General features: G+C 50.3%; 5 protein-coding genes across 5 annotated transcripts; 2 read left to right on the top strand and 3 right to left on the bottom strand.

Annotated features, from left to right (window-relative positions):
- Nucleotides 1–565: 565 nt before the first annotated feature.
- An14g06570 (uncharacterized protein) lies at nt 566–1,181 on the bottom strand (the record flags this gene model as incomplete). Its single annotated transcript, XM_059744368.1, has 2 exons — nt 566–771; nt 821–1,181. 2 exons carry the CDS (start codon nt 1,179–1,181, stop codon nt 566–568), a joined length of 567 nt encoding a protein of 188 aa, XP_059606472.1.
- Nucleotides 1,182–1,729: 548 nt separating this feature from the next.
- An14g06560 (uncharacterized protein) lies at nt 1,730–5,153 on the top strand (the record flags this gene model as incomplete). The annotated part of the gene is made up of 2 exons (XM_059744367.1): nt 1,730–1,773; nt 1,871–5,153. The coding sequence occupies 2 exons, from the start codon at nt 1,730–1,732 to the stop codon at nt 5,151–5,153; spliced, it is 3,327 nt and encodes a 1,108-aa protein (XP_059606471.1).
- A 348-nt stretch (nt 5,154–5,501) lies between these two features.
- On the bottom strand, nt 5,502–7,085 carry An14g06550 (uncharacterized protein; the record flags this gene model as incomplete). Its single annotated transcript, XM_001401241.1, has 2 exons — nt 5,502–6,829; nt 6,884–7,085. 2 exons carry the CDS (start codon nt 7,083–7,085, stop codon nt 5,502–5,504), a joined length of 1,530 nt encoding a protein of 509 aa, XP_001401278.1.
- Nucleotides 7,086–8,733: 1,648 nt separating this feature from the next.
- Nucleotides 8,734–16,664, bottom strand: An14g06540 (uncharacterized protein; the record flags this gene model as incomplete). The annotated part of the gene is made up of 6 exons (XM_059744366.1): nt 8,734–9,656; nt 9,707–10,097; nt 10,150–15,000; nt 15,068–16,450; nt 16,488–16,530; nt 16,586–16,664. Coding segments are annotated over 6 exons (7,670 nt in total), but the record flags the coding sequence as incomplete, so codon positions are not given.
- Nucleotides 16,665–17,049: 385 nt separating this feature from the next.
- On the top strand, nt 17,050–22,873 carry An14g06530 (uncharacterized protein; the record flags this gene model as incomplete). Its single annotated transcript, XM_059744365.1, has 6 exons — nt 17,050–17,233; nt 17,266–21,651; nt 21,713–21,868; nt 21,923–22,108; nt 22,249–22,379; nt 22,556–22,873. The coding sequence occupies 6 exons, from the start codon at nt 17,050–17,052 to the stop codon at nt 22,871–22,873; spliced, it is 5,361 nt and encodes a 1,786-aa protein (XP_059606469.1).
- Nucleotides 22,874–23,050: the final 177 nt, after the last annotated feature.

The raw sequence follows: 23,050 nt of genomic DNA, 5'->3' as shown, positions 1-23,050 counted from the left end.
ATAGACAACACAATAGGGAGTTGTTAAAGTCTTCATTTCATTAGTGGATGGACAAGCTACTAACTACTGCACGATCAGTCTTGGCTTCTGTAAGCTTATTTATTAAAGCCGGGGCGCAACGTTATTAGTCTATGCAAGAGCCGTGGTATTCTCCGGGCCACTCCCCAAGAATCTATCTTCCCAACCCCCACACAGTATGCTAGAGTATGCTGAGAACGCTTAAAGGAAGACATTCGCTGTACCGATGTCGTCGGGTAATCTGATTTTCGCCGTGACAGGGCGAACTTTGCCCTGGTTCCCTTTTTACAGGTTCACGCCAAGGTTTTTAGATTCCAGGAAGCTGGAGTCACCGGTGTTATCCCTTCATGGATTTTCCATAAGAGTAGGGCCTTCAACAATAGAGATGACTGGTCCCATAACCATGATGTGAGAAAGTAAATGGCAGCCATATTTTTACTTCCATCTCTTGAAGTCATTTTTTTCCCCGTCTGTAACCATGATCCTCCAAAAGCGAGTTAGGAGTTGCTGAATGGAACGATCGTTGACTGATATTAGCGATGACTGCTCATTGCGCGGTCTCTCTCCTCTTTCGAGTAGTAAGTTTGATCTGTAGAGGTACGAGGTTCCTCTTTGGACCGGGCAAGTCGTTGCGCGAGAGATACTTTCTGCACACAGGGCAAGTGCCCCGGGGGCCTTTTCCAGACATATCCGACCGCTGTTCTTCGCTGAACTTCAAGGTATCGATAATACACTTGTGGCAGAAAAGATGCCCTTGATCGAGTCAGCTAGGTAGCATGCGATATCGCAGCATTAAACTTACCACATGCAGTACTAGTAGCATCAACCGGGGTGTCCATGCAGACGGGACACTTGTATGCAAGTAGAACAGACTCCCCTTTGTTATGATCTAGGGACTGCTGTGCGAGGATAACGTCTGCTCGTTGTTTGGCTTGCGTCCTCGACACAGGGTCCATGTCCTCGGTGGTTGTAAGATCGACTGCATCCGGGGGCGCATCCTCCTGTCGCTCAGGATGACTGGTCCGACGGCGCTTCCTTTGGTGGCCAGAGGTTTCTAGTGCGTCTATGCTTCCATGGGATAGCCGACGAGGAGCGGAGGGTGAGGGTTCTAGGGAAAGATGACGAGCAACTGAAGCCCGACGCCTGGGAGATGCGCTATCCATTCTAATCAGCGCCTTGCGAGTCGGTTGGATCTGTACTGTCGGGAGGGGCGATTAGTGAGGGAACGGGCGTAAACTCCGCAGGGGCAGCCAGGCGTTAAGCGATCCGCGGTGGCGGTTCTATGTCAAGTACTCAGTCAATCCTGTACCTCAGCAGGTAAATCTTGCCGCTTCATCTCCCAGACAGCACTGAGCAAGATCGCAGCGCAGGTAAGCGAGAAGTGAAGTTAGAGTGACGAGGGGAGGCAAGGCGATCGGAGAAATAGTTGGCGGCTTATCGATGCCCGATAACACTCGGCTGCCCATTGGAGTAGGCGGTGACCAACATCCGGAGGGAGGATAATCCGGGAATCTTCAATCATGACGCTGGGATTATTCCGCGATAGGAAAGAAAGTACGAGCCCTCCTGGAAAGCCGGCGTCCCTCTCGTCGCATTCATCATCACGCAGCCAATGCTGCGAGGCCTACGTTACCATGTCATGGGGTTAATTATTATTCTATATCTATGAAGAAAATGCTTTGGGGTCATCCCTGCACTCCCTGTCGTAGGGATGTCCTACGCTTTTGTTCGCAGAGATTGCGCTCGCCACGCATCGTACGGCCACAATCTTCATCATTGCTAGCAAGGTATCTTGCGACGCAGTCTGCAGCGCGTTCTACTGAGGAGACACCTAAACGGCAATCTCTTGCAGGTGGGTGGCTCAGCTGTTTAGAGATGCGAAAGCCCTATATACTGATTTCGCAGTCCCCGCTTCCGCTAGGTTCAACGAGATTGGAGTCCAACAATTAAGCGACCATGTCTACTCCCAAGTATTTCTTCAGAAGACGGAACCGCCAGATCCCAACTTAGTCGCTTTGTCAAAAGAACATCTGTCAAGGCACGATTTACTCGGAAAGTCACAAGATGCCGCGGATCCCATCGCCTTTGACATGCCCGCCCTTCAAGGGCAATCACTTGATGAGCATTTCTACAAACTGGGTATGGATGCGTCAGAGCCATATCTCGCCTATTCCAAACAATACACTATGGCAAACTCACCGGAGAAGCCGCGCAAATGGATAAAACGCAGTGGGTGGACAAAGTACAACAGCGACGGGTCGTGGGAAGCGGTTGATGCACCGAATGAGTCCATGTTGACATTCGACACCGAAGTCATGTACAAGGAGCATTCTTTTGCTGTTATGGCTTGCGCTGTTAGTCCTACAGCTTGGTATGCTTGGATATCGCCTTGGTTGTTAGGAGAGTCGGAAAACGAAGTCCAGCTCATTCCCCTCGGAGACCCATCAAAGCCACGAATTGTCGTGGGCCATAATATTGGTTATGATCGCGCTCGTGTTCTCGAGGAGTATGATATGACTCAGTCTTGCAACTTCTTTCTTGATACCATGTCGCTTCACGTGGCTGTGAATGGTATGTGTTCACAACAGAGGCCTACCTGGATGCGACACAAGAAGAATAGGGATTTGAGAAATAAGATCGCAAGTGAGAGTAATTCAGTTGAGCTGGCAGCCATACTAGAAAGTAAGATGCTCAGTGATGAGGAAGAAGAACTCTGGGTAGGGAGGAGCTCGGTGAATTCGCTTCGCGACGTGGCCAAGTTTCATTGTGATGTTACGATCGATAAGGCGCAACGTGACTATTTCGGTGAACTTGACAGAAATGGAATCCTGGGGAAGTTGGAGGAACTGCTTGATTATTGTGCAGCAGATGTTGCCATTACCCATCGAGTGTACAAGAAGGTTTTCCCTAACTTCCTTGAAGTCTGTCCGCACCCTGTCAGCTTTGGCGCCCTTCGACATCTCTCTTCCGTCATCTTGCCAGTGAACGAGACATGGAAGGAGTACATCGCCAATGCGGAAGCGACCTATCACCAGCGCCTTGAGGATGTTCAACGGAAAATGATCGAACTTTGTGAGGAAGCCCTGAAGGTCAAAGACTCTCCGGACATCTACATGAACGATCCCTGGCTGCGGCAGTTGGACTGGTCTGGCCAGGAGGTGAAGATGGTCAAAGGAAAAAAGAAAGGCGACCCTCCGCGACCAGCTGCCAGGCAGAAGAAGCCGGGTATGCCGAAGTGGTATAAAGATCTGTTTGCCACCAACACATCGGACATCAGCTTATCTGTGCGTACTCGTATCGCGCCTATACTTCTCAAACTGTCATGGGACGGTTACCCTTTGACATGGTCCGATAAGTATGGGTGGACTTTCAAAGTCCCGCGCGAGCTTGTCAAGAATTATGAGAACCAGCCTGTCGTTCTGTGTGACATGTCCGAGGAGAAGAACCCCGAATTGCAGAATGACAGAAAACACGTTTACTTCAAGCTACCGCACAAAGATGGGCCTCAAGCGCGGTGCACAAATCCTCTGGCGAAGGGGTACATGCAGTACTTTGAACGTGGAACGCTCTCATCCCAGTACGCCCTCGCCAAAGAGGCGCTAGAGATGAATGCATCCTGCTCTTACTGGATCAGTGCCCGTGACCGTATCATGGGTCAAATGGTAGTCTACGAGGACGAAGTGCGAGGCCTGACATCGAGTGGTAAGACAGACCACCGGCTCGGGTTCATTTTGCCACAGATCATCCCTATGGGAACCATCACTCGAAGAGCGGTGGAAAACACATGGCTTACAGCCAGTAATGCAAAAGGGAACCGTGTCGGGTCTGAGCTCAAGGCTATGATCAAAGCTCCACCTGGCTACTCTTTTGTCGGCGCAGATGTCGACTCTCAGGAGCTATGGATTGCCAGTCTTGTTGGAGACGCTCAATTCCAAATTCACGGCGGTAACGCCATTGGTTTCATGACACTGGAAGGGTCCAAGGCAGCGGGGACGGATATGCACTCACGCACAGCCCAGATCCTGGGTATCTCACGTAACGATGCCAAGGTGTTCAACTATGGACGCATCTATGGAGCTGGCGTCAAGTTCGCCGCTACTTTGCTGCGTCAGTTCAATCCGTCCATGTCGGAAAGGCAGACCCAGGAGGTTGCAACAAAATTATATAAAGAGACGAAGGGTACCCGTACGACTCGTCGTATACTCTGTGAAGGCCCTTTCTGGCGGGGCGGAACCGAGTCGTTCGTCTTCAACAAACTAGAAGAATTCGCTGAGCAAGAGAGGCCCAGAACACCCACTTTAGGGGCCGGAATTACTGAAGCGCTGATGCGGCGCTTCATCAACAAGGGAAGCTTCATGACATCAAGAATCAACTGGGCCATTCAGTCGTCTGGCGTTGATTACCTCCATCTCTTAATTGTCGCCATGGACTACCTCATTCGTCGCTTCAACATCGCCGCTCGTCTAGCAATCACTGTCCACGACGAAATCAGGTACCTAGTTAAAGACGAAGACAAGTATCGAGCTGCGCTGGCTTTGCAGGTTGCCAACGTGTGGACCCGCGCGATGTTCTCTCAGCAAGTCGGAATAAACGACCTTCCTCAGTCCTGCGCCTACTTCTCTGCTGTGGACATTGACCACGTCCTGCGGAAGGAGGTTGATATGGACTGCGTGACCCCATCCCACCCGCACAAGATTCCCCACGGCGAGAGTCTTGACGTTGCGCAGCTTTTGGACAAGAATGAAAAGGCATACCTTGACCCTGCCATCATCCCCAATTCGCCACCCAACCCCCAGCAGTACGAGTACACGCCACGACCGTCAGTCATGTCCGCACTTCAAACTTCTCACCCGGCCTTCATCCGCGCTCAGATCTCGAAGGACGACAACGAACTCCGCGAAATCATCAAAGAGCTCACTAAACAAAAGTCCACACTGGCGCCACCAAACGCGCGTTTGCCTAGCAATCGTGCAAAACCCTATGGCTCGGTGGCAGCGGAACCACAAAAGGCCATTCTGATGGACATTGGACCCAGTCTCTACCCAGACTTTAAAAGCCTTCCCCAAGGGAGCCGGTCTCCCCAGGTGAGCTTTAACCGTCAGAACTGGAAGCCGAGACCGTCTGCCCGAGCTTAGTGCTACCTCCCACCCCCTTCATCATTTTACTGTATATATTGATCGACTCCATCGTTCTTTGAGAACGGCATGGCCTTTCCTTTTTATCCCATGTTTTGGATCTTCTTCTACGAGTTGTATTATGTCGAAAACCGTTCGTGAAGCATTGGGCGGCGTCCAGCGGATTCACGGACTATCATCTCTCATCTATGTCAGAGTAATTCAGGTGTCTTCTCTATGGTTGTGTTAATGACGATGTGTCAAAACAGGCAATGTAAATATACAAACAATCACAATATAACATAATCGCTGTAGCTCGGCTCTGTCAAATTCAAAATGGTGTCTGATCTGCTCTATTCTACTTCTTTTCTAATCCCTCCTCCCCGGATCCAGCGTATTCCTCCGACTCATCCCACTCCTATCCTTCCCCCTCAACATAGCATCTCCCTTCTTTCCCAACACCACCTCCAGCGCCTGCACCAACGCCGTCGAATCATACCGCATCCCAAGAGCCACATCCTCTCCAGCAGCGCCAACAATCTTCCTCCCATACAGCCGCAACGTCTCGATACCCATCTCAGCAAGCCGATCCTTATCGACGCGGGGAGTACCCGGTCCATCCAGATGCAGAACATGCGTAACATACGCCGAATACGGGAGTCGCTCATCCTCCTTTCTCTTGTCTCCATCTTCCACAGCACCAGCGCCAGCAGAAGGGTCCAAATTCAAAGGCCCCCTACCCCGACTCTCCTCCCCAGCCCTCGTAATAGCCTCTACAAAGTCAGCCGCCGTAAACGGCTCATGAGACGGTCCTGTCTCGCGATCGAGGGACCCGTTCAAGATGAGGATTTTATGCCTCGCTGGACCGGTAGCGATGGCTTGGCCGACGCCACGAAGAATAATGGATGGGATGATGGAGGTGTACAAGGATCCAATGCTATATATGATAGCTTGGGCGTCATGGAGGGATTCAATGACGCGGGGGTTAGCCGGGGGTTGGATTTCCTGGCCGTAGGGATTGATGTACCAGATGCGGGAGATGCGGGAGGGGAGGTCCTGGGTGTCAGATTTGCTGAAGGAGATGTTCTTGTGGCGGAGAGTGGGGAGGAAGCCTGGGGGGTGGTCGTCGTCTTCGAAGTAGAGTGGCGTCGGTGTTGATGAAGGGTGGTGGGGAGAGTTTTCTGTGCCGTCGGCGAGGAGAGGCCGAGGAGAGCGAAGGGGGATAGCTTCGCAGGGATGTGAGATGCTGTTTTGACCTACAATGACGGTTCCGTTGGCCAGAGAGGCGGAGATGTGGTGTGAGAAGTTGGAATTGATGGCTGGGATGACCCGGACGAGGTCCCAGGGTACGCCGCCGATGCTGCCTAGGAGGTAGATGGCGCTTTCGAAGCTACCGCTGAAAAGGCGGGCTCCGGTGAGAAATAGATTGCCTACGCTGGCAGAGGTGAATTCGAAGGTAGAAGTTGGGGGTCGGGCACGCTTCAGGATCTCCAGGTTCAGGAGGTTGAAGAAGGAACGGATCAGTTCCCGTTTGGCTGGAGTGATGGCGGCCCAGAGGATGGAGGTGCCATCCACAATGGAGTGCCACTCTGCGTGAGCGAGACTGGGGTCGGCTGGGAGCCGATGGTTGAAGAGAGCTTTGATGGCTGCTCGTTCAGAGTTGGGGGGCGATTCAGGGATCAGTCGGACTAGGCGGCCTGGTTGGTTTGGTTAGAGATGTGAGATAGGGTGGAAGTTGGTATGTGACTCACTGCGCACGTCTCCAATGCCAGGGCCACCAAAGATGCGGATCAACTCGGATGAGGAGCCTCCATTGTCGCTGATGGGGATGATGTAGCTAAGGGAGCAGTGTTTGCTCCCGCGCACGGCATTGAACACGTCAACGAGGTTATTCGCGGCACTGCCTCCGGAGAAGACCACCAGGCCCCGGTTAGGTGCAGAGGTAGACGACATGGGGATGATAGTACTAGGAAACAGGTTGAGAGATGTAGACTAGGTTACTAGTAGCTACATGCTTGTGCGAAGAAGCCACGGATGCCTTGAGGTCCCTTAATCTGGGAATGTAGCACGAGACACTCGAGGATTGCAGGGCAGGTGACATTGAATGCGGAAGTCCCTTGGAGTTTGGCTTATCGCCACGGCCCCGCCAGATTAACGGCCACTCTATCCCTAATGATTGGCTTGACCCTACTATATATATCCCCTATGTCTTACATTTTCTTGGACGATTGACACATTGAACCCAATAGTGACGGTAGTGACGGTTACTTGTAGATAATTCTCACAGTAATATTTACAATTAAAATAAAATCTACCATTAGAGTTACAGACTTGATTTCTGGCGGGAAAGATGCACCAGATAGAAGACTGACTCACGCGTATGCAGCCCAGCCTAAGATAAAGGTCAGTTCTGTACTCAATCTTGGGAGAGAAGACTGGGTCAAACTTACCGCAATAGAGAACAGCAAGATTTTTCTCATCAGTGGCCTGCTGGATCAATTCGTTGACTGTTGCTGTCACACTCAACGTCTTGCTCAGCTTCTTTGCGACGACCGTCAGTGCGCGATCAGCCTCGCTGGGCTCATTGGTCGACTGTTGATCATTATTGGCCCCAGGGATCACAGGAGGACCTCCATCAGCCTCCTGCGCATCCTGCATTCGCTTCATTCGAAGAGGCGACACAGTCCAGCTATACAGCGGATCATACCGGAGCACATCGAGAATTGTCATGATGCTATAAGATTCCTCACGCAAGGCCTCCAGCGTAAACTCGCAGCACCGTCGGAAGACCCCCTCAGTCTTGCTGATGCCCATGCCATCGACCAGGTCGCGGGTTAAACGGAAGGGAACAACCTCTGGGACGGGCAGAACTCGCCCTTGCTCAAATGCCACACCCAGATCAATATGCACCACTTCACCGGTTCTTTCATCCAATAGAATATTATGGCCGTGTCGGTCTCCGAGTCCGAGAACATGGCCCAGAATAGAAATCGCGGCGGTGCTCCGTGTGTAGGCCAGTCGTTTGCTAAACCAATCATCGGGGTTGTTGAAATTCTCCATGAAGAAGAACCTCATGACCGGATGGAAGTGCTCTGTCACCTGTCGGTACGTTCGCACTCTTTGCTCGAATGAGCGGGTTTGAACATCTGCGATATGTTTTCGGGCCATGTTCGGTTTCATGTCCTTCGGAAAGTATCGCTGGTGCGCTGGCATCAAGAAATCGTGCAGTGGGATCGTATGAGGAACGAACTCTATGATGCCTGCATTCGATGTAAGAGGAAGCACTTTGTAGGTGCGAATGCCCAGATTGCGCTGGCGAGTGACCTGATGGTCTTTGAGGAGGCTGCTGACTTGCTCGAAAACTTGTTCCATGATAGCGTCCTGACGCAAGTCATCGTTTCCTCCTTTAAACTTAAGGAATGTTAGTCTTATCATTGGCATTAACGCAGGTGAACAGGCTTACCAATTGCTTGTAGCGCGATCCATTGCTGGCAATGGCCGTGACGATTTTTGGCGCGCTAACGCCCGAGGCAATGGTGAACTCAGGGTTATACCTCACCAATTTCGGGACATCGCTGTAATCACAGTTAACGCGTATATCGATCTTATGGTAGGCGGCGGTAGGCGCTGTGTTGCGGCATCTTGCTCGAGCCGTTCTCCGGTTGAAAGTTTTTTCAAGGGAACTTTGGCACCACTTCTGTACTTATCGTTTGGCTTTTCAACAGCAAACCGCACATAGCTGATATTTGCATTATGAACGGCTACCCAGGTTGGCCCCATGCGTTTATCGTTTTTCAAACAGTCCACCAGCTTTCCAGCTGCTCTGTTTCGAGACAAGGCCGACTGGTCTTTGCCGCCCTTGGATTTGCTGCTAGCGAATATTTGGTACATTCCATGATACGGATGCTCGACACAGATACGAAAGATCAAAGCGAAGAGCATCTTCTGGAACTCATCCGAAACATCTAACAGGCGGGAAGTAAGTTGGTTCATCAAGGGTGCGAACTTCCGGCTTGGGACTTGGCTGAGATACTTGGAAACTGCCATGTTTCCAATTGTGCTAGCAGATTTGTCCAGCCATAGTGCGCAGAACCGAAGCGCATCGTTGTTAAAGCTTTCGCTCTCTTTCAGACAGATGAGGTAATTCTCCAAACACTGTTGAAGGAAAGCCTCGCGACTACGCCGCAAACGCTGGTATTCGCGATCATCAAGATCAAACCATTGCTTCGTTTTCGCCCGATGGTATTTGAGAGCCTCTTTTTCTTTTCCTTGGGTCGATTTCATCATGTCTTCAAGTGCGTGTACCTCCCTTTCTTTACGGTCGCGAAGTTGCTCTATCCGCCTGAAGTCTTCTAGCCCGTCTGGATTTTGTAATTGCCGGTCACAGAACATCGCAAACCCATGGTAGACCCGACCAACATCTTCGCCGAGCGAGCGGGTTCTGAGCTCCTTGACAGCAGCGGACAGGTAATCTTGAACGATAGTATCCGGCTTTTCCAAACGTGCCTCTGCAACGTGGTGGCCCTGGTAGATGTTAAGACTGAATTTGACGAGGATAAGGACTTGTGACATACCAAGGTTACAAGAAGTTCTGCGCGGCTTATTGGAATAGCTTGTTTATGCAAGTCATTCCGTTCCCTAAGCTGCTGCAGAATTTGAATCGACGCTGCCATCTCTCCTTGATCCCATAGAACATTGGCCAGATCAAACTTCGCTGCACCTTCGATGTTGATACCTAGAGTGTTGCAGTTATGCGAGAGCTTCGAAAGGCATACAGCTGACTTCAGCGAGGCCTGTGAGATACCATGATCTCGTGCCACTTTGAGTGATTGACGGATGACCTTCACTTCCAGTAATTGCGCGTCACGATCACTTATATTGATGGCAGTCTTCAAGAAGTCTTTATTCTTGATCGATGAGAACAAAGCCTCATGACATGTCAATATCTCGCCAACATCACTAACACTGCATACGTCAGATTTGGAGTCGTCACGCTGTCATGATTGCGGAGACCTACCTTGTTGTCTTGAGCCAGGAGTCCCTGTCCACGATGCTTTGCCATTGGTTATTTACGTCTTCAGTCGATGCAGAGCCCAGTACATCACAAACTTCAGTCATAACACCCAAAGTCCGCATCGCTGTGCGCAAGGATGTTGCTGAACGACTAGTGCTGGTTAGTAGATCCAAGCTGGACAAAAGGCACTCGTCAATAGAAGCAAAAACATCAGTGAGCGTTCCCGATATGTTAAGACTTTGGAAAGCCCGAAATACAGACGCAGAAGGTGAAGGGCTCAATGGGGAAACAGGTATGTCCCATCGTCGCAAATCTTTTGCGGTTTGCAGCATGCTATCAAATGAGCCCGACGTATCGCGGGAGCTACCAGAGATGGCGAAGACTGAATTGGCAATCCCTTGGAGATTTGTAGAATTGAGGGCTTTCAGAACTCCATGAACATCGGGGCTTTCCCCCATCTGTATCTCGCTATCGTAATGTGCGCTCTGGAACAACAGATTCTTGAACCCTGAGCTTTCGTGCTCCAGTCTGGCCATAACAGTTTCCAACGATGAATCCTGCTGGACTCCATAGAAAAAGTCTGGATCGTCTATTTTCCGGAATATCTCATGCAGTATCTCTGGTGCCGCTTCATATTTTGCAACCGATGAGCGACGTGAGGTAGAGGCCATGCGCGAAGCAGAGATTTCCAAGAAAAGCAATCCTGTTTTGGGTAATCGGCACTTATTGGCAGCCGATGATGCTTCTGCGAAGTCAACATCAAGCCACTCGTCTCTTTCTACTATAGTTGACTCCTCTGGTCTCGGCTGGTTCCTGAGATAGAGGATGCAGTTTATCACGAGCCGCGCATGAGGAATAGTCTGATCGTTAACTTGCCGTAGCACCTGTCCGAAAATCTCCGAGATTGTCTTGCGAATGTTCACTTTCCCATCATCTTCCGCCAGCAGAACATCATGAAGAATGTATGGTAGAATTTGAACAGCTAAGTCAGGTATAACGCACAGAATAGTGCGCAAAGGTCCAATAACCGGATCTTCAGGGGCCGAATCCGACAAAAACAACCCGACAGTGCGGGCGAATCGTCCAACTGGAACATCGGGATCCCAAATAAGGGTACTTCGGCTTTTTGTCACTGAGGCTGGCATGGGCATCTCCGGGCATTGGTAAGGGCTCCACGTGAAAGCTTTCAAAAGAGAAGCGGGCACTGTTCTTCCGCAGGGTTCAAACTCCGGGGAACTCCCAAGGTTGCTGACAATAAGTTGCATTGTACGTTCAACAAGCCCAACTTCTAGGTGACTGCTATTTTGTAGCATACTGCAAAGCGCCATGAGTATGCTAGCCTTCGAGCGATGGAATGGACTCGGCAGTGACTGGGCTGATTGGACTTCGAACAGTTTCGGATCCTGCTCTCTTAGAAGGATGTCACTGATTTTGCCCGTACTAGCAAATGCTCTCCCGATGACTCTAGCTGCCCAAAGCTTGTACTCGGTACCTGGGTCAAACTTTTGCAAAGTCTGGCAAATAGCAACAGCATGAGACATGACAACCTGATCGTCACCAGAGGCATTGAGATGGGATTCAGGGGATTGCTTGGTCTCGGTGCATAACAATGATATGACGTGATCAGCAATTGGGCCACTTAACAGGCTTGTTCTTGAGTTTTGGTCTTTGAGGACTTCTAGGAGCAAATCATACTCGTCTTTACTGCCTTCCGGGCTCTCACCTGCAGGGTTGATGCCCTGGGAAGAAGCAACCAGACGCCTGAAGAGCTCATGCTTCTCAGGCTTGAGCCCAATGGGTTCATATGTTTCCAGATAGCTATCAAACCATTCGAGAAAGAACTTTATCTTCGCTAATACAGTTTCAACCAGACCTGGCTGAGCTGTCTCTGTCGGAGGAGCAATTAGGAATCGTCTGAGCGACAAGAGTGTAGTGACCGCAATCCCGGCCATGAGACCCGGGCTTTCACTCAGATAAGCCTTCCCTGCTTCTAACAGGTACCAGAAGATACCAAGTGTGTCTTCTGCGCAGAAGATGTCAACCAAATATGGTCGAAGGGCGTGTATCACCATTTCAAACGGGTAGTCACTTAGCATCACGGACCCAGCAATGCTCACAAGTATTCTGATTTTTCGAATAACAGAGCAAGCATGTAGAGAGCCAAGGGCGGGATGAATAGATTCTAAGAGCGTTCGACAGACATAAGTTGCCAAAGTGGGTGTCCATATAGTCCCAAGGTCATATCCACTCCGCTTGCAGAGGAACTCAAGCTCGTCCAAAAGATAACGTGCCCTGAAGGAAGGTTGCTGATTTGCAGGCAAAACGACCTCAGAAACACTCTTTTCGGTCATACGTTTGAGAACTGCATGCGGATTCCCAAAGCCCTCACGCTTCAGAAACGCTCTCTCGATCTGCTCGTATTGATCCAGGGTGCCAAAGAAGATTGCGATCATTTGCGGGAAGTGAGCCTCAATCAAAGACACGAATTTGTCGGTGCCTAATAGCTTCTTCATTCGGTTCTCCACCCCTCTTGGCTGGCTTCCGTGTTCAGGAGGAGTACTGATATCGCGTGCTATACTGTACGCCTCTGCCTTGCAAAAAGAGTCCATTACAAGGTGATCAAAAGGCACATCGGTGCAGGCCGAAAGCTTTGCTCCCTCGGTTTCATTTGCACGCATCATTACCTGCCCAATTATCTCATCTTGAACATCTATAAGCATCTCCTTGAGGCTTTTGTAACCAAAAACGCTGTAAGGCATGCGCATAACGGATTGTTCCTCAGTCCAAGTGTAGATAATTTGGGACGAAAACAGTCGAAACAGTTGCTTTGCGTCTTCAAGGCCCAGGGTTTGCGCTACATCCCGTAGGCAGTTTTCCGCATAGCGAAGTGAGTTTGGGACCTTGGCAGCGGTCTCAAACATATGATAGATGCTTCTCCGGAGCAGAGTGTGCCATCGGGAAGCGAGACGAGCCAGAATAACCAAGCGCAAAGCAATGCCTTCATCCCAGTCTGAATCACGGGGAAGACTGTCCAACACGTCGTCGAGGATCAGATCATGTTCCGTGAGAGAGTATTGACCGAAAAGTGAAGGAATGAGCTCCCCAGCATAGAACTTGGCTACAGCATCCCCTTCTCGAATAATCGTGAACAGACTCGTTCTAGGTGACGGGCTAGATGGACCGCTTGAATACGTGACGTTGTGGGAGAGTAGATCACTTAAGAGCCGTGTAAACTCGATAAGAACTGAAGTGGAGGCTAACCTTTTGGCTAGAAGTACCTCAGTAAACCATGAGTATATGTCGGTTGCTGAAGCATGAAAATCGTCATCCTCTGAGCCAGTCCACATTTCAACAAAGCTGCCCATCATGCGCAAACAAAGTACGTGAGAGCTTTCGCAGCGCTCCATTTCGTATGATTGCAAGCATTTCTCACCAAGATCTTCGAGTATCCTCAGCAAAGAATGCCGTTCCACTCCATCACATACACATGCGCGATATACATGAGGTAAGAAATTCTGCGCCGATAGAATGTCAATTTCGTCGAGACCGGTCAAATATTCGATAAGATCATCATGGAAGGGATGTTCAGAGGAGGCGGAAGAGGCATGTATCCTCTGGAAGATGGATAAGTAGACGGTGATGCTGCGCTGTAAGGTTGCAATATCTTGAAGTACTTGCGACGTTTCTCGGTTTCTACTGAATATACGTACGAGCTCTGTCGATTGGTCGTAGAATGTGAGGATGGGATCATCCAAATCCATAGCCTCTTCACTGTTCAAGAGCAACACTTCTTTCTGTCTTTCCCGGTAGCTTTCCAGTACATCGGCGAGGGAAGGAACCAGACCGGAGAGAGCACCTATGAGAGCCGGGCTGGAACGAGGGAGAAGTGCATTTGGCACAAGTAGGGGTGTTAGAGTAATCAAGCATGCATGAATAAAGACGGGCTCTCGGGAAGCGAGGAAAGCACACAGCCGTTCCCAAAGACGTCGATTGTTTTGCTGTATGACAGACACCCGGTTTGCAGATTGCTGAGGGAGACATGCCATATACAATGCAATAGTGACACAAGACGATGTGACTATTTGCACCAGATCTACTGTTATATGGTGTGTTTTGTCTTCGGATAGTGCTTCCCAAGTCTGTAGCAGTCCCTCAACTTTGCTTTGCAGCAGATCAAGAGCAATATTATCACTGGAGTCTTGTCGAGGAAACTTCTCCAGAGACAAGGTCTCTTGCGGGTCCCAGTATTCAGCCAAATCCAACAACCCTTGAAGGTCAAAGATGTAATTGAGGAGCCGTTTGTTCTTGAGACAAAAGTGCCATCCCCTAGCAATTAGTCCTACCGGCCCTATGTAACGGGCCTTGGGTAGTGCGAAGGGCCTGTTGGCACATGCAAAAAGCATGTTCAGAAGGTCTAAAGGACGTGCGAACATAGCAACTTGGGCTATCTGTAACCGATCGGCAAGCGAACCTATCAATACAGGTGAGTAAAGACGATATGGAGGCAGCATTGGAAAGAAATTACCGGTACCCCAAGTTTCCCTCAGCCAGGAACAAATTTTATTGGAAGCATCCGGTACTAAGCCCGGGTTTATTTGCGAGGTGACCCGAAGTATTGTCGCCCAAAATGCCAAGGATGAATCTGAGATAGTCGAGGGGCCATTCGTATTGATTGATGTGAGCATGGAACTTGTTGCTTGTGCGACTATTTGGTAGTCTAGAAGGCTTCGCTGAAGTATATTGTTTAACAAGTGACAGGCAGCTCTGGCTGTTGCTTGAGAAGGGGAAACACGGGATGCCATCTCCCATGCGCGCTGCCAGCAATGTTTCAGCGATTGGGAGTTTGCATCAGGGCTACAAGCAATGCTATTTGGATGCCTTGTGTTAGTCACGAATTATCGAAAGCCAATTGAGCACCTACCTTGCAATCGCTACCATCGTCCAGGAAGCCGTTATGGAATTATCATCCAATATATGGGGAAGCAACCGCTCGAGCAGAGAGTATTTCGACTCGGCGGTGGCGTAGCTCCTAGGGAGAAAAGGTATTAGCTGGAGAGCGCATAGCCTCCTCATTCCAGAAGACACCGTTGAATCACGAAATATGTCGTCTATAAGCGAGGCGAGACGCTGCCTTTTCGTCGCAGCCTCTCCAGATGCAGGATACAGTGATGATTTATCGCGTAATTCCTCTGCTAGTTCGAGTAGCTTTGCTATAATCCATAGCGTCGTCCAATTGTGTTCAGATCTGGCACTTTCAAGACGGGGCCATGCTGAGCATTCTTGCTGTTGTTCTGAGCCGCTGTGGTGGAATACTAATTCATCCAGCTGTAAGATCTCCTTCTCAGACCGTTTGATGTACTCAGTATACAAGGTCTCCAGGAGTTCCTCAATCACATGTGCAATCAACTCCGATGGATCTCTCCGGGCGGCATCAGTCAAGACAACCGCACAAAGCATGACAGTGACGAGCATTTCATCTTTCAGTCCTAGAAGCTTAGTTGCCCAAAAACGTCTGATTGCCGGTATGATGTCTAGAAGCGACGACCTTGCAAGGTCAGATTGATCAAATAAAATCTTCATGACAACTGTGTTTATACTAGCAAACGCAGCTTGGTGTCCACTCCCAGCGATCATTGACGACCCTACGAACTTGATGAGGCCATGAAGTACACGCTCGGCTGCTTCCTGAATTGGGGCGCTTGGGCTCCCGACCAAAAGTTGGATACAGACAACAGCTTCCGTAGCCGCACTGGTGTCACCTTTTGGCTTCTCGCTCGCTGTGGGCATGGGAGTTGATCTGGCCGGTGTGGAGGCCCTGCCTCCAGTAGAGAGATATCCATCCAAGAAGGATGAACGCTTTTCTCGAATCGTAAGATCCTCCTGATCATTGTGAGCATTAATACTCTTCAGACAAAAGTCCACGACTTTCTCCCATTCACTAAGAGCAAGGTGCTCGAGGTGGGGAGGATAACGCAGGAGCGTGACCAAGCATTTGGCGTAGTCCACACTAAGCAGTTCAAAGAGTGAGTCGCTTCCACGGCCTAGCAGAGTATCGGTAATATGATCAACGATTGCACGAACGGACTTCGTGCGCAGGTTGCGCAGGAACACATCAACAGCGATTCGAAGGACAGATGCACAGGATGACAAGCGACTTGCAGAAGCTCCCTTGGAATTGGACCGATTGTAAAGAGACTTCTCAACCGATACAAACCGGAACAGTGACTCAAAAATCTTGTGGCAGGCTTTGTCATTCAGAGAGTTTCTAGATGCATGCGAACATGTCAACAGCTGTCCGCCTTCACTGCATACATACGGAGCAGCACGAACTCTTTACATACAATTTTGAGTTTCTTCTATTCTTCAGGAGTATATGCTTTAGATCTAGTCTGAGTTAGAACGGCACAGTCAGAGAGTCCGGTATATTTGCAGGACAAACCAGCAAGCCCGTCTGAGCGCTCTCTGAGCTTCTCCGAAGCCAGAAGCGCAATGGCCCCATCTAAGGTAATGTCGCCCATGATGGATGTGAGGCGATGGGCAGGTCAAGGAGAGTAGAAGAGCTACGTAATTGGCAGTGATGCCATACCCGAATTGTGGCCGTCTAGATATTCAAGACATCTCAGGGACACCAGGGGTAAAGTGGGGAAAAGGCCTTAAGAATCATCAATGGCCCAAAAACCATTATCGGTTGGTGTTTGGATGCTCCGATTCTCCGAAAGTCTTTCTTTTTGGTGGGTGCACGGCGGGCGGTAAAGATAGGACGAAGTGAGCTGAAAGCTCCGCCGCCCGCCTTCAGACCGCCGGAAGTTTGATCGCGTCCTCCGACCTTTTTTGGCCGGGACAAACACATCAGATCATCCGACTCGCCGGCGCTCCTCGCAGTTCGCGCGCACACTCTTAAGCATGGAGGAAAGAGATGCTGCAACAGGCCTTCGTGGCCTGTATCAGGATCTCTCTGCTCTTTCGGCTTCGTCCTTTGTCAACATCGAGCGTCTTCGAGTCGAGCTGGAGACTCACATCGATGATTTCAAGAAGCTCCTCGACAAACCTCCAAAGAACAACACAAGTCGCCAGGCGGTCCTCTCCGGTGAGTTTAATGAACTAAACTGTTATTCATAGGTTTTAGTCGATGCGCTAACCTTGCAATGCGATTTCATTCAGGTAAAATTACCGTCGACGACCTCGAGTACTCGATCAATGAAGAATTTCAACAGGGAGCGTTAATGCTGGCAGATGCGCTGGATCTCGATGAATTGCAAGCGGCAATGCTGTTTATGGCGGCGCAGGAAGACGCTCCTGTCTTGGATAGGCCTCCCGTCATCGCTGCGATTATGCGATTCCATGAGCGCCGACAATTCTTGCTCGACTCATTACGGCTTATTTTCCAGGAGTCCTTCGAGGTGGAGCGGGAGATGACACAGGTTCTCATGCAGGAAATGTTGGCATTTGTGGTTGAAATAAAGGATGGGCCGTTGCGAAATGCGTCACTATTCACGCGCAAATGCATGAAGTCGATGGAAGACATCGAGAGGTGGCTTGTCCTCCTTAACGAGCAAACCCAAAAAGCCTCCATCGTTGGTCAGTCAGCGGAATACGACATCGTGGAGGCTCTCGAATACCAACGCAGCAGCTTACAGCAACAACATGAATCCCTTGGTGCTGTGCTATGCTACCTATTCAAAGGACCTTACACCAGTTCGGAGGATCTCCGCTTACTCCTGGACCACCTTCGGAAGCTCGAACGTTTCGATGGACTCCTTATTCACTACCTTCCTTGCATAATTGCCTCTTTTGTTCAGCATGGGTCTCCAGAAAGCTCTAGTTCTTATAGGGACGCTAGAAGCCTACATACAGCGATCACATCCTCCAAAGACGTTCAACCCTGGAAGGTTCCCACGTTCCACTCTGCGGTCGTCGCACTATGGCTCGCTGTCTACAGCGGGTGGGATTTCGATGGGCCTGCCTCTCCTCTCCAGGGAGTGGACTTGGAGAAAGATTCAGAAGAGCGCACAAAGATGTTCATGACTGCTCTGGATGATGGAGGCCTCGAACTCATCCTCGCCGTCTGCTATGGCGTGAATGATGAAGAATGGGCCGATCCGGCCCGTAGTGAACTGGTCACGTTACTATTGAAAGAAAGCGCGTCGGCAACACTGGAGACGGATAGTTGCTCGGATTTCTTAAAGGTTCTTCTGATGGAGAATTTTGAGGCCTTTGCCGAGGCATGTATAGCGAACATGCCCGATGCGGTGCGGATGTTGAAGACCGAAGAGGATTCGCAAAGACTGGATCATCTTACGGCTTTACGAGACGGTTTGACTTCGAGCCTCCATCGTGGCCTGGTAGAGGCCCGAACACATCTTGAGTCGTTCTTGATGATCATGGCATTCGCGTTCGAGCATCGGCCAGATGCCGCACAGGAATTCTGGGCTGATCCCGATGGTAACCTTTATGGCTTCCTCCAATGGGCATCGAAACGGCAAACTGTTCCCAGGGTCAGCGCATTCTGCGAGTTACTCTGCTCCATCTCCGTAGGCGAGGACAATGCCACTGCAGCCCATCGGTTCTTGTCTGAAGAGGACAAGTTCATGTCTGCGAAATTCAAACGATCCACGTCCATGAACTGGTCGCAGATGTTCGCTGAGCTTCAACTTTATGCAACGAGAGTTACTGAAAAGCCGTCTACTTCGCAGGCGATCCTGCGATCAAGGAAACTCGACCCAGCTGATATGAGCGAGCCGGAGAGTCCAGTTATGTTGACATGCTACCTGAGGCTACTAGAGCATCTGAGTAAGCAGAGTGCTACGATACGAGACTGGCTGCTTCACCACCCTACGTTTAATGTCGTTGGCACGTTGTTGACACTCTGCAGTGGGCCCATTCCTACGCATCTGCGAGCAAACGTCTTTGCAGCGCTTGCGGCCCTGATGACAGATAGAACTTCTCACAATGGGAACGAAATGTGGCTTTCTATTGACCAGTGGATTTCCGGGGGTTCTATGAGTGCTTCCAACCTAGGGAAAGTCCCGGTCGTTTCCAACCCGCTTGTGTGGCATGAACAACAGGCCTTCCAAAGGATTGGCGAGAGTTTCGATCAAGCCAATGCCTTCGTTCGTCTCGTTTATTCACTCATCTCCCCTGCCCTCGATTCAGCTGATTTTCACCTCTCCTTGCCGTTTCCCGAGAGCCTGGGTTCGTCCTACCGGATGCCAGGCATTGAACCTTACATAGACTTTGTCATGGGTCAGGCTCTGTCCAGGAAAATTCCGGATCTGAACGAACGGCAGACCCGCTTCTTGACTTACAACTGCTTGGATTTCATCGTGACATGTCTGCAGTCTTTCAACGAAAGCCTGGTTTCCGTTCTCAGCCAGCCTACGGTATCCACTGATAGTATCGTCAAGCAATCTACATTCGTCACCTACATTCGTCTCCATCCTTTTGCACGGGTCACGGAGTGGCTTTTCAATGAGGATGTGATCAAAGCTATCTTTGCTACAGCCCATCAAGATGTTAATGAGGTTGCAAAAGCTTCGTCGGACTCCGTCCTCGTCCAGTCCTTGGTCCGGAGCTTGGAAGTCATGGACATGATGATCGACCTTCAATCGACGTACTTTAATATTGTGAGGCCGGCGATCAAGGCCCAGACCGGCACGAGCAGAACAAATGTGGCGAACTCTGCGCTGTCAGCTTTTGAGGATAGCATTCTCAACAACTTGTCTATTATCCCTGCGTTGTGCCTTTACTGCAGCACGGGGCATCAGCAGCTCACCGTCACGTCTATGGCATTGCTGGAGAAGCTATCCAGCTCGAGAAAGCTGAATAAGATCACGTCACCAGAGTTGTCCAAGTGGCGTTCACCGAACAAGATCGTCGAAGTTCTGAGTGCTGAGGTAGATCTCAACAGTGTGTCACGTCCACTTGTGTCCCAGATGCAACCCGAGTCGAGAGAGATAGAAGCTGGCCCACAATCTCCGGGGTACATTATCAGGGAAAGCCTCCTGGCACTTCTCAACAGCTGTCTCAGCACGATTAATGACCGACCCACGATAGCTCACCTGCTCCTTGGGTTTAACAGCATCGGAAACATACTTGATATCGCTCCCGACAGCCTGTTTGCTGATAAGATGTCACTGCTCCATGCTGTCATCGGATTCTTGCAGAACTACCCTGACGCGCTGGATGGCAATATTCTCCCATGGCTGGTGCATGTCAAGCGCATGGCCTTTGGAGTCCTGAAACACCTTTGGTCTTCTAAGCTTTCTTCCTACTTCACACTCGCCGAGATGCGTGGCAGCCGCTTTCTTCTCAGTATGTTCGCGTGTCAGCCGATCATAGGGCCAAACACACCCTGGGATGGATTTCTAATCGGCACGCCTGAGTTCTGGCTTTCTGAATCAACGGCTGGTCTTGCGGAATTTCTTCTTTACAGAAGCTATTTGTTCGAGTACGCCGCGACTGAAATTCGCTCGGCTACAAAGCTCGGGTCTCCAACTCTTCAAGCTGAAATAATTTCAACTCTATTTGGAAACTCTGTTTCGGAAACTGGGGAGACCATTGTGAATCCTTCCGTCTTCGACCTGTTCGATTTCGCGGACCTGGACACTCAACATCAGTTACAACCACCGGCCCTAAGCTTCCTTGATGGTATTGAATTTGACGCGTGTGCAAGACCGGAAACGGACAGTTCTCCAATTGTCTACAACTTGGACGAGATAGTAGAACTTGTTCAGGTCAGAAAGGAAGAATTGTCATTGAGTGGACATCTACGACCTCAGGACGAAGAGCTATTCCAGGCCGAGTCCGAAAGTTTGATATTATTCATACGGTCCACAAACCAAGCAAGCCAGATCGCGTTCAATCGTTATTTGGCCCTACGGTCCTGGACACAGCTCATCACCACGATGCTCACTTGCTCTGAAATCGATGGCGGAAGGAGAGCTACCTTCATCCTGCATTCGCTCCAGTTGATCCTCCCCAAGCTAGAAATTGCTATTGAGGAAGACCTACCGGAAGGCTTAGAATTGGCACGACTGGCCGAGACCTTGGTTAGTAGACTGGAATCTACGAAGCCTGGTTCTGGTAATCCCCGCAGGAGTGGCGACGTTCTTGACGAAAAGCTTCATCAATTATTTCAGGTCTGCGTGAGAGGTGTAACCTTAGCAAACGGAAATGTGAGCATCAGGGAGACCTTTTACAACACTTGCGCACACTATGTCGCTGGTATCATCTCAACAGAGCCCGTTCATCAGAGTATGAAGTTCCAGAGCCAGCAAGTAATCAAAGCTGCAGGCCATGCCCTGATTGAGGCCGTCTGCGATGATGCGTATGCTGGCCAGGAGACATGCCGAGTATCTGCCCTTTTGCTCCTCAATCTATTGGCTGCTCTGGATAGGCAAGCGGATGGATTGTTGGCCGATTCTATATCCCAGTCCAACTATTTGAGCCTCTTCTTGGACACCATCAGGTCGCTACCTATCGAATTGAGAAACGCCCAGGCCAGTGGTAAGCAATTTCGAAAGGAAGAATACACAGGGAAAACGCATGTCTGACCGTTTTGATACAGATACTCCTTTGCTGTTGTCCTACTACCAGTCGCTCTTGTCTCTTCTTCAGGAGCTTTGCCAGACCAAGAATGGTGCGACGTATGTCCTGAAAACTGGCCTGTTCCAGGCAGTGCGGGACTCGCAGCTATTCGCAGCCGACCCAGATCTCGGCATCGGTTAGTGAAGTTCCTCCCATGCCATCGATACAATAACAGTTCTGACGGGAATAGATATTGATAACCCGGATGCTCTTCGAAAGTACTATGACCTGCTTGACTCGGTCCTCCGAGTGGTTGTCGCCGCCGTTTTCTCCCGAGGGCTGCACAACGAGCAGATGCTGGAGCAAACTCGAGTCTTCCTTGCCGAGAATAGACAAAGCATGGTTGGCATTTTCAAGAGATTTGCCAAACTTGGCGGTGCGGGTGCCGCAGATCACCATGATGCACTGCGGAAACTCACTAAGTCATACCTGGCACTTATCACGGCCACGGATTTTCTGGATGTATGCTTCAACAGTCTTTTACCCACGTCACCCATGCTAACTTAAGCTTTACAGTTCGAAGATCAGGAAGTAAAAGAGCAGACGGGAATGAAGTTCTTTACATGAAATCTATTTTCAGCTACAAGGGGATATGGAGGGGCGGGCAAAAAGCATGGAGTAAACTGGTGGGAACGATGTATATTGAAGTGTGTCTAGTCAAAGACTTAGATTATGTGCGCTATTCGGCCCGCAAATCCTTTGGGGCGAAGCAGCATATGTGACTTTGGAGCGCTTTTAATGATCGCACGTTTGTATTAAGCGCATTCATATTACCTCGTTCGTAATACCAGCATGCTCGGGTGCATGTACTCAGTTAAGGTAGAGGGAGAAACCCGAAGAGAATCCCCGTCCAATCATGCGACAACCCGGGGAGGCGGACGTATTATCTTATCTCCGGCTTCTTTGGGCGCCCGCGGGCAACCACCAACTCAACTCACCTGTCGTACCCTTCCAAGCTCCAGCTCAGACCCAACCTCGACGACGCACCCTGTCCTACTCCGTCACTGTCTCGCTGTCATCAATATCCCCTCCACGGTTGACGAGCTTACCATGTTTGATAGGATCCACATACTACTTGGATCCTTCCAACGCTGAGCGCTTCTCTCAACCTCACCTCCTCTCCTCGGACGAAGCCGGGTAGATGCAGCAGAACTCGAGAGGCACCACCGAGCAGAGGAGCGGTAAGCGCAAGTCTATCGGGAAGAGGAAGCTCTCTGATCAAGAGGAGGCATTGCAACAACCCCAGCAGCAGCAAGCGAACATTTCGGAATTCCTGTCTCGGAACCATACAACCCCCGCCAGAGGTCATCACCAACAG

Source organism: Aspergillus niger, assembly GCF_000002855.4.
Source record: "Aspergillus niger supercontig An14".
In the NCBI taxonomy this organism is placed as follows: domain Eukaryota; kingdom Fungi; phylum Ascomycota; class Eurotiomycetes; order Eurotiales; family Aspergillaceae; genus Aspergillus; species Aspergillus niger.
This window is presented reverse-complemented; position numbering and strand designations above follow the sequence as displayed.